The sequence below is a fragment of the Cynocephalus volans genome, chromosome 8 (genome assembly GCF_027409185.1).
Source record: "Cynocephalus volans isolate mCynVol1 chromosome 8, mCynVol1.pri, whole genome shotgun sequence".
Taxonomy (NCBI): Eukaryota; Metazoa; Chordata; class Mammalia; order Dermoptera; family Cynocephalidae; genus Cynocephalus; species Cynocephalus volans.
In genome coordinates this window covers 4,802,338-4,813,172 of record NC_084467.1, presented here as the reverse complement: position 1 = coordinate 4,813,172, position 10,835 = coordinate 4,802,338, and the positions used below count along the sequence as shown (strand labels likewise).

Genomic DNA, 10,835 nt, shown 5'->3' with positions numbered 1-10,835 from the left:
CAGAGCATAGGGAGTTTCCTGTTTGCTTTTGTTTTTAAAGTACTTTGCCTGAGATGACACCAATGAAAAGGGGCAAAGCTCACTCTCCAGCCTCCTTGCTGTGCTCCTCTTCCCTCTGCCCAGACACCCCTTGTGTCTCCGGTCCTCCAGATGTCAGCTTATGGGTTCCTCCCCAGGAGGCCTCCTCTCACCCCTCTGTTGGGCTCACACTAGCCAGCTCACCCCTGTTGGGGGGGAAGCAACTGTCTAGGCTTCTCCTGCACCCAAAGGCCAATTCACTTCCCAAGGGCAGGGACCGGGGATGGAGTGTGTCCCCACTGTACCCTAGGTGGCCCCAGCTCTCCTACAACCTGCACCCCACACACAGCCCACCCAACTGTCTTACCTAAATTCCCCTGATTCTAAATGGCTTTCTTCCAAGTAACCAGCAAAACCCCAGATCCTTCAGCCGAAGGGAACTGTGGGCTCCTTCACAGCAACGGAAGAGTGGAGGAGAGAGACTTTTAAAACCCGGGGTGAATGGCATTCAAAAGGGAGGTTGTTCGAGGGTTCAGATCCCCTTACCAGCCAGCCACAAAAAAAGGGGGAGCTTGTCCCCCACCCTCCGTCTTCAAATGGTGGTTCACAGGCCTGGAGAGGGATGTTCTAGGAGGAACCTACTTCCTCCGTCCCCTTCCCCCAGGAGCTAGTACCAGAGTCTCCTCGCAAGAATGCAGATGTCGGTGCAGGGTGGGCTGGTGGGCACAGAGCGGAGTGGGCCGGTGTATGGGGAGTGGGGAAGGGGATCCACCAAGTCCTTTAATTAATGACCTTGGAGGCGGCTGGCCCACAGGCACGCTGGACTCAGCCATGGGAAGTGGACAGGAGTTTCTGCACACCACGCCCTGCTGGGCCAAACGATTTATTCTTATTCCTAGGACTGTTTCGACGTTCATGGAGATGAGCGCCGTAAAGCCTTTGGCCCTGGGCTTGGCACGCAGTAAGTGCCCACAAACGGCGGCCAGCGTTCCTTCGCGTGCCACGGGAGGTGCGGGCGGCCCGAGCTCCCCTAGCCCAGGCTGCTCTGGGCCCCCTTCCCGATGGGCGTGCTGGTCTTCGCAGGCCCCTCTGGGCGAGCACTGCGGGCGGCGGCGGGCGACGGAGGGGCTCACCCCAACCCTGGCCGGAGCCGGCCTTGGCTCGGCCCCACGGCGCCTCCTCGCGGCCGGGCTCGGAGCGTCCGCCGGCGGTTCGCAGGGTGGTCCGCGGGCCTGGCCGTTGCGCCGCCAGCCGGCCGGGGGCGGGGAGCCCGGAGCAGATGGGCGGGGGACGCCAGCCAGTTTGCCGCAGCAACGGCCACGCGGCGCGGAGGCGGGCCGGGGCGGGCCGCTGGGGCCAGGCGGGCGGCGGGGAGCCCGCACCCGGGCCCGCCCGCCCGTCCGCCCCCACGTGAGCTCCGACTCTCCCGCGGGTGAGAACCTGGAGCCCGGAGCCGGCTGAAATGAAAAGAAGCTCCGAAGGCTCCAGGACTCAGTTTCCCCACCCAAAACCGAGGGTGAGGGAACCGGGTGACCCCTAACTCCGTGAGCCAGGAAGCCCAGCGACCGGGGCCCTAGTCTTGGCTCGACCGGCTAGTTCCCAGCGGCGGGCAAGCCGCTACGTCTCTCCAGGCCTCAGTTTCCCCCTCGGTCCACAGAGCAGCTGGTGGTGCGAGTCCCTTCCCCTCGCAGCCCTCGAGGGGGCTCCCGAGGCCCGGGCCTGGGCCGTCCTGCAGCCGCTGGGTGGGGCTCAGAGAAGACGCTGAGCCCGGACGAGCGCAGAGTGGAGGGCGGCGCTGGAGAGGAGGGACCCGCCGGAGCCAGGGGAGGCCTGGCCGCACCGGCCCCTCGTGCCTGCGGGGTGACAGCGGCTCGGGCCTCCGACGGCGCGCATCCCACCCCCCGCAGGTGCTCAGGGAGCGCCCGGGGCCCGCGACCCCGCCGCAGATGGGACGCAAAGGCCGGGAGCGCGATCCCCCGGGGCGCCGCCGTCCGCTCTCCGGCCCCACCCTGCGCAGGAACAAAGGCGGGAGGTGGGACCGGCGGGCAGCCGGACGCCGCGGGGCGGGGCGGGGCGGGGCGGGCGACGCCGCCTCCTTAAGGCCGCGCGGCGGGCGCGGCGCGCGCTACTCTGGCGCCGGCTGGGGCGCTGGCACCTCCCTGCGGGCCCAGGTCTCCCACCGCGCGCGGGTGGGGAGAGCATGGGGCTGCCACGCAGGGCGGGGGACGCGGCGGAGCTGCGCAAGGTGGGAGCCTCGCGGGGACCGGGCCGGGCCGGGGGCCGGGACCCCGAGCCGCCTAACCGCAGCCCCCGCGCCCGCCCGCAGAGCCTGAAGCCGCTGCTGGAGAAGCGCCGGCGCGCGCGCATCAACGAGAGCCTGAGCCAGCTGAAGGGGCTCATCCTGCCGCTGCTGGGCAGGGAGGTGAGTGCCTGGCGCTCGGTCCCGGCTTCGTGCCCGGGGCGGGGGGACAGCGGCTGCGCCGAGGGAGGGTCGGTGTGCACCACGGCGCTGCCCTGCGGCACCCAGCTCGCGGCTAGAGCGCGGTGCTCACGGCGGCCAGCCGCAGACCTGTCTTGTTTGTCGGTCTGTCCCTCTCCCTCTGGCCGGGCGCAGAGCTCCCGCTACTCGAAGCTGGAGAAGGCGGACATCCTGGAAATGACCGTGCGCTTCCTGCAGGAGCTACCTGTGTCCTCCTGCCCCGCAGCACCGCCGAGTGAGTGGCCCTGCCCGCCCTGCCCCGCGCCCCGCGCCCCGCGCCCGGCACCCGGTCCCCCGCCCCGCGCCTCACGCCGCTGTCCGCCCGCCCGCAGCGCTCTCCGACAGCTACCGCGAGGGCTACCGCGCCTGCCTGGCGCGCCTGGCCCGCGTGCTGCCCGCCTGCCGCGTCCTGGAACCCGCCGTGAGCTCGCGCCTGCTGGAGCACCTGCGGCGGAGAGCGGCCGGCGCCACCCCCGACGGCGGGCACGCTGGGGACTCCGGTGGCCCGCCCTCACCGGCCCGGCCACCCGCGCCCGCGCCCTCGCCGCCTGCTTCTCCCCGTGGCCCTGGCCTCTGGCGGCCGTGGTAGCCCCTGGCGGGGCCACGGACCCTGCTGACTGGGAGGGATCCGGAGCACTGGGCAGGCTGAGGAAGCTCTTGGCTGCGACTGCCCTTGCCTCCAGGAGGGATCAGCCCAGCACCCACACCCAGGCCAGAACCCCAATGTTTGTGACTGGCGTAGCAGAGTGAAGGCCACTGGGCTCAGCTCCACAAAATAAGGGGAGTGTCCCTGCCTCACTTCCAACTTGGGGATGTCTGAGCCAGAGAAGGGGCAAGTGGCTGCAGGGCGGGGAAGGAGCCCTGCACTCCAGTTGGTGGAGGTGGCTCTGGAACTGTGCCAGCCACAAGCTGCCTGGGCAGCCCACACACCTGCCCCAGTGCCGGCACCAGACCAAGGCCTCGGCCAGGAGCTCACCTGCGCCACATGCAGCCATCTGCTCTGACTGGCACTGCCCTCCAAGCCCTGCTTGGGCCTTCCTCCTGCCCAGCTTGGGAACCTCTGGATACACAGCAGCAATGGCCTGAGGGGCTTTGGTTACTTCCTAGGCTCTGCATGGCACAAAGCCGAGCAAAGGGACATGCAGGGCTGCGGAGATGTAGCCTCCACTCCTAGGATGTCCTACCCAAAGCCTCTAATTATTGGGGCTGGGTGCCGCTGGGAGTGGGGGCTTCATCACGTGGTCTTTACATCACCTGTATACCACACACTAGGCTGGGTGGTCTTGGGGAGGAGTGGATGGGACAAGAATGAGGCAGCCCTGTGGCCTCAAGGAAGCCTGTGGTTTTGGAGGTTCTGAGCCCGGCACAGAGACAGTGCCAATGCAAAGCAAGTGAGGCCCATGCCACAGAACAGCAGAAATTCAAGGGATGGCAGCAGGTTGAAGAACATGGAACCCCCTTCCTCGGTGTCTCCTGCAGACTACTCCCTGCTGCTCATGGGGACTGGTTACTGGAAGCAATTTGTCTTTTTTCTCCATGGAAGCTGGGAGGGCCTGTGGAGGCTCAAAGAGGGGCCTGCAGATCGCAGTAGAGGGTGCCCGAGAAGGCGGAGCTCTTGTGGCCCATTGTCAGCAAATTCCCGTCATTTCATGGGGATTCCTGAGCATTTGCTGGGAGTTCTCCCCCAGTCCCCAGACCAACAGCTTGTGGTAGGGACTAGGGCATTAGGAGCAAGAAGACAGAGCTGATGGGGAAGGGGACAGTCACTAAATCAGACTATGCCACACAAACCCGTGATGACCTAGGCACTGGTTTGGGCGGCAGGATGTGGGGAAGCTGTGGGCGTTATTGAAAAAGTCAATGTTAAGACAACAGGGTGAGCCCCTCCCCCACAAGGCTGTGCTGTCTTCCCACCCCTCTGGGCACAGCTGGCTAGACTGTGAGCTCCTGGAGGGCAGGGACGGGGCTGAATGTGCCTCTATGTCCCCGAGGCACTGGGCGCGCAGTGCATGCTCAATAAACAGGTGGACCAATGAACGGGTGGTATGATTGGTCCCCACTGTAGCACCTGGGATCACTTTTGAATATTTACTCCACAAGGGCCTGTGCTCCTGGAAGGACAAATGTTGGGGAGGGTGTGGAGAGGAGGGAGGGCAGTTTCCTCCTACTTTCACCTGGTCCTCAGAATGCACGGGCCAGTGACGGCTTTCCTAGCTGTGAGCAGCAAGCAGAGAACAAGGGGCAGGTAACGACCCCCACCCGTGAGTTCCAGGTTCCTCCTTGGGGCTAGGGCTCCGCATCAGGCACACAGGGCAGGCTGCCTTTCCTCACAAATAAGAACACTTGACACAGGTTTGAACTCTGTGAGGACTGATCGACCAGATGCCCCTCACCTTTTTAGCCACATGTGCCACTTCTTGCTTCTGAATGCCCACCTTCATCCCCAGTTCTGTGACTTGCACTGACCTGGCCCCAGTCAAGCTACAATGTGAGCAGTTGGGGATGGGTGTGTGTGGATAGGACAGTGACTCACAGGGCCGGCCGTGAGTCAGAAGTCCTGCCGGGCGCTGGCAGAGAGCTGGGGCATGCCCAGGCTGGTGAGGATCTGGGCCCGAGGCGAGAAGCCAGAGTTTCTCAGCAGGGACGTGCAAGAGCTGCCCAGAAGGTCTCGGCTGGTGCTCCAAACTGGGCTTGCGAAACAGGGGCGCCAACCTCCTCCCCCACAAGGCAGCTGCAGGCACTTCCTGGCGGCTCCCCAAGTGTTCCCAGGGCCCTGTCTGATGGCCTAAGGTGAACGCAGGGCAGTGGGTTTTTCCGTGTGGGAGGGAGGCTGTTTCAATTACAGAGGCATTATATGACCTTTAACAAGCCCTGCATCTTGCCCAATGGCCAGCTCTTGGGGTGCCTGTTTCGAGATGGTTCCATGACTGAATTTGACTCCCTGTCTGATTATTACCCCAGATGGAGAAAAGGCCCGGGTGTCTCTCTGTCTCTCAAAACCAGCGGGAGAAATGATTTGATGACCCACGGATAGTGGGGTCACTGAGCTGTCTGGGAATCCTCGCTGTTGAAACAGACTTCCGAGGAGACTCAGCCTTGGGACGGGCCCCTACCTGTTCCTCTGGTACCAGGTAGTTAGGAGAGGTCAGATCTCCTTCCCCTGAGAGTGAGGATAAAGAGTGGGTTGCCAGAGAGGACCGCCCTCATAAACATTTACAGATTGCTCTGCCTTACCTGTGAATCCCAGACTCCTGCAGGTGAGTCTCCCTCTGTTCATCTGGTGCAGGAGCAGAATGCACATAGCCGGCGGGGAATGCCTGGAAGAACCTGCGGCCCGAAGTCCCCTAAGCCTCCCCCTGTGCCTTGGGGTCTCCACTCTGTAGATGGTGGCGGGATACAGGGGTCTCCTCGCATCATTTGCAGCACCTGCTACAGCAGTCTCCAGCCATGGCTAGATTGGCAGAGCTGAAAAGGTCTCAAGCAGGGTGGGTTGAGGGGTGCCAGGCACACACCCATAACATCAAGGCCATATTTCCTTTTAAAAAAACACAAAAACAAAAAAACACTTCAGGTTGCTGAAGCTGTTCTGGAGAAAAACTAACCCAGCCAATTTTCCCTGGTTTTATGTCTTGTCTGGGCCCCCTACGAGTGTGGCTGTCTCTGGAGGGCTGTGTGTGAGTGCCTCTGTGTGTGTGTGTCCCCGCACATCCATGTGGCTGTGGCTACCCTTCAGAGAGCTGCCCGGGCATGCGACGTGGGGAAGAAGGCAGCCACCCACCGAGGCTTCCCAGTGAGTAACTAGTTTCACTCGGGGTTTTCAGAGGCCCTGGCAAAGCCCCAGGCACTTAACGCAGCTCTAATAAAACTTAAACAATGGTTCAGGAGCGTGAGAAAGGGACAAGGGAACACGCCCCACACACGTGTGGTGTCTTGTCACTCGATGCCCACTGGGGGACAGCAGGGAGCTGGATGGTTGGTCCCAAGTCCTGGCCCATGAATGAGGGGCTCCCAGCCTTGGGGAGAGGTGGGGGGAGGAGGAAGATCCCAAGCTGAATACCAGCCCACAGCTGGTTTCGTTACGGGGGCAGGCCCAACAGCCACCCATCTCGGTGTTCAGTATATTAGGACTTTTAATAAACCTCAAGGAGGAAAGGACAAGTGATCTTAAAGAGCAAAGAACCATTCCAGACCTCAAAAATCTGAGGCAGATCCAGGTCTTGTGGGGACTAAATATTGAGGCCCTTTGCAAGAAAACTAATATAAAATTATAAATATAGACTTCTAAATATGTAAATGAATATTTATTCAGAATTTAAAAATAAGTCATATCAAAGTAGTGGTGCTTGGAGATTTATTTCCTGTCTGTTTGGTTTCTCTTTAAGCAATTTACCAGACACCCTTCCCTAGAAATGCTTCCTGGTGACACACCTAGCCTCCCTTCCACTCTTAGAACATTTTTTTTTTTTTAAGATGACTGGTAAGGGGATTTAACCCTTGACTTGGTGTTGTCAGCACCACGCTCTCCCAGGTGAGCTAACCGGCCATCCCTCTATAGGGATCTGAACCCTTGACTTGGTGTTGTCAGCACCACGCTCTCCCAGGTGAGCTAACCGGCCATCCCTCTATAGGGATCTGAACCCTTGACTTGGTGTTATCAGCACCACGCTCTCCCAGGTGAGCGAACCGGCCATCCCTACTTAGGGATCCGAACCCGCGGCCTTGGTGTTGTCAGCACCACACTCTCCCAGGTGAGCGAACCAGCCATCCCTACTTAGGGATCCGAACCCGCGGCCTTGGTGTTGTCAGCACCACACTCTCCCAGGTGAGCGAACCGGCCATCCCTACTTAGGGATCCGAACCCGCGGCCTTGGTGTTGTCAGCACCAGGCTCTCCCAGGTGAGCGAACCGGCCATCCCTACTTAGGGATCCGAACCCGCGGCCTTGGTGTTGTCAGCACCACGCTCTCCCAGGTGAGCTAACCGGCCATCCCTACTTAGGGATCCGAACCCGCGGCCTTGGTGTTGTCAGCACCACACTCTCCCAGGTGAGCAAACCGGCCATCCCTACATAGGGATCCGAACCCGCGGCCTTGGTGTTGTCAGCACCACGCTCTCCCAGGTGAGCTAACCGGCCATCCCTACTTAGGGATCCGAATCCGCGGCCTTGGTGTTGTCAGCACCGCACTCTCCTGAGTGAGCCACGGGCCAGCCCTGCTCTTAGGACATTCTACTACTCTACACCCATGTCCGTGAGCTGCCCCAAGCTTAAGCCCCTGCAGGTTCAGACTCAATCCACCTCTGCCCAAAACTGACTCTGGATCTGCTCAAATGACAATAACGAGATCAACGCATTCATTTCATACTCACTGGCTGTAACCAATATATTTATGCAAACATTTACGTCATGCATGGTAACGTTTTGTTTTTTCTCGTCCCTCACACTTATCTGGGAAGCTCATGAAATTCAGATCTCCGGGCTCACCTCCAGGATTTGTTTTCCTGTGTTTGAGTCAATGGCCGCAGACCTCACACCTGAGGCCAGGTAAATCTGCTCTGGCAAAGATACCACATCTGAGAATGGTGGATGGTTGTGGTGGTGGCTGTGCAACAATGTGAATGTGCTTAAGGGCACTGAACTGTACACTTAAAAATGGTCAAGATGGTCAACTTTTCAAAAAATTTGTTATTATTGTTTTACATTCTAAGATGTTTTGGAGCAGTGGGAGGGGGAGGGGTGAGGGGAGGGGGAGGTGGGAGGTGGGAGTTGGGGGCAGGGATAGCCCATGGCTGGCTCCTTCGCTGGCCTGGTTGCAGTGCAGGGGCATGGCTGAGGCCCATGGTCCTCCCCCACCCAGGTTCAGGAACCCTGGGGGCTTCTGGCAGTGGGTGGGTCCTTGCAGGCTGGATGCAGATGTCAGGGGGTGTGGCTGAGGTCCTCAGACCCCCCCACGCTGGCTCAGGAGCCTGGGGCTTCTGGAAGTAGCTCATTTATGGCAGGGCTGGATGAAGATGTCAGGGAGGTGTGGCTGAGGCCCTCAGGCTCCTCTCACCCCTGCTTGGGATCCTGGGGGGGGCTTCCAGATCTTTTAGGTTTTATAGGTGTTCTTTGGTGGTGTTAGACCTTTACTGGTTAATATCAGAACATTGTCTGTCATCTGTGGTATTTTGTTCTTTCTTTCAGTTCTGTGTTGGATTATTTGCTGTTCCCACCCCTTAAACTCTGCAGTGGAACTAATTTATTATTCTTTGCTGACTTCTAAAACAGGGGAACTTCCTGTGGGGGCCAGCACTTGAGCCCTGTGGTTGAGCTAAATTGCTGCTTTGCTGCTGATTCCCTGGGGAAGGCTTTTTGTGCAGCTCAGGTTTTTTTTGTTGTTGCTGTTGTTAATAAAAGATGACCAGTAAGGGGATCTTAACCCTTGACTTGGTGTTGTCAGCACCACGCTCACCCAGTGAGCTAACTGGCCATCCCTATATGGGATCTGAACCCATGACCTTGGTGTTATCAGCACCGCACTCTCCCGAGTTAGCCACGGGCTGGCCCAGCTCAGGTTTTAATGGTTGACTTTATATGTACTTCCAGTTCTCATGAGATCCAGTACACCTGGGTTGTGTGAAACTCTGGCCTGGGCCTGAGTCTTTCCAGCAAACTGTACCCGCTGCAGTTCTGTATTCCTGACCAGTCTCCACTGAGTGGTCCTGAGCTGATTGGGGGGCAGATCAGCTGTCCATGCTGTGCCCCAGTGTTCCCCTGGTGACCCATCTTCTCCACTGCCCACACTCCATGGTCTGTCTTCCATGGGACAGACCATGCAACAGGCCCTTGCAATGACTCAGTGGCCTCTGAGTGGCTCCTTTTTTCAGTTGCCTGTGGCCCCTTGCTCCTGGGGGCCACCAAGGCCCACTTCTCCCCTGCAGCCTCCATGCAACTTCATCTGAAGGGCACAGCTGTGGCTTTTGCCAGCTCTTGCTCCGTGAGCTCAGCAGCTCCAGCCTGGAAGTGGCCGAGGCTTGAAACCCAGGCTTGAAACAGTCCGAGCAGTTTTTTTCTTTCTCTCATCGTGGCTTCTCCTGCCTTCGTGCACTCCATAGGTCTCTCCTCCTTTTCTCCTAAGCTCTAGCAGCCCCAGCTTGGCAGTCTTTTCTTTTTAATAGTTGTAAATTTGTCGATTGTGGGAGAGAGTGACTTTGGGAACCATCTATTCCACCATCTTGATTCTCCCTCCAAAATGGTAAGTTTTATATTATGTGTATTTTATCACCCCAAACCAAAGAAACAAAAAAACAACATATCTGCAAATGTTACTACTTGATTGAGTTTGCTATAGTCCTCTAGGATCTATCTGATTTTTGTAGCATCTAGACTGGTCAATTAAATGAAAATATGATGTTTCCTTTAGGTCCTTTAAGAGTGGCATTAATTTTTGCCATCGTCTGGGAATCTAGATTGTTTTGATTTATTGTCTTGAGGGGGCAGTTTAGAGTTTATGTTTGAGCTGCCCTACTATAAGAGATCTTCCCATAGGCCAAAGAATTAATATGGGGGCTGTGCCAAACATCAAGTCTCTATCTTCAATTACTTTTGGATACCAAAGAAATGACTAGTGTCCACACACCCAGTGGACCCACTGACAGCCACACAGGGTCAGGACTCCTTGTATTACCTGGCCTCCACCAAGTCCCCCCTCTCAGAGGGCATGATGACACTTTGGATTTCCGAGGATCAGTGTGAGCTTGGACCCTATGTCCAATGGCCCTCGAAATGTTTGCATATTCTACCCTCCCTATAGTTCAGTTTTCCAAATAAATGCCCCAGTTTCCTTTGGGGAAGGCCAGTGGGATCATGACTGTATACATTTACTGCGGGTTGCAAGGTCTTCATTGATGCACCGCTGTGATGCCCAGGGAAGACAGGGCAAGCTGGAGGTCCAGCTACTTCCAGCCTTTGGATGATGATCCAAAATGGTTTATTGTGGGAGCAGATAATTGGGGCTCCGAGCAGAGAGCAGGTGCGGGGCCTCCAAGCAGGTGCAGAGGATCCGTATTTCCCTCCAAGGAAGGGCTGTGGTACTGAGGGGTGAGAACACCATGACGTGCGAGGCCCCAAGGGAGCGTGGGCTTTGCCTGCTGTCTTAATCAGCTGCATGTCACTCCGGATTTCAGAGGTGCCCCTAGAGGTTTGGGTGGTCATGTCTAAAGCCAAGAAGAAAGAGGTCTCTTCAGGCTCCAGACCCGTGTTCTGGGCTGGCACAATGACTTCACACGGGGCCATGGCACCAGCACGGGTGGCAGCTGGCACCTTATTGGCCAGCAGTTTGTCCCTGCTGTCAGTGAGGTCC

The 10,835-nt window shown here is 58.3% G+C and overlaps 1 protein-coding gene across 1 annotated transcript; it reads left to right on the top strand.

Annotated features, from left to right (window-relative positions):
* Positions 1-2,217: 2,217 nt before the first annotated feature.
* Positions 2,218-4,532, top strand: HES2 (hes family bHLH transcription factor 2). The gene is made up of 4 exons (XM_063106653.1): positions 2,218-2,263; positions 2,345-2,440; positions 2,633-2,732; positions 2,830-4,532. Exons 1-4 carry the CDS (start codon positions 2,219-2,221, stop codon positions 3,084-3,086), a joined length of 498 nt encoding a protein of 165 aa, XP_062962723.1. The 5' UTR covers position 2,218; the 3' UTR covers positions 3,087-4,532.
* Positions 4,533-10,835: the final 6,303 nt, after the last annotated feature.

Coding starts and splice junctions, on each gene's coding strand:
- HES2 (XM_063106653.1), top strand. CDS start 2,219: ATGGGGCTGCCACGCAGGGCGGGGGACGCGGCGGAGCTGCGCAAG. Junction 2,264..2,344: donor ACGCGGCGGAGCTGCGCAAG/GTGGGAGCCTCG, acceptor GCCCGCCCGCAG/AGCCTGAAGCCGCTGCTGGA. Junction 2,441..2,632: donor TGCCGCTGCTGGGCAGGGAG/GTGAGTGCCTGG, acceptor GGCCGGGCGCAG/AGCTCCCGCTACTCGAAGCT.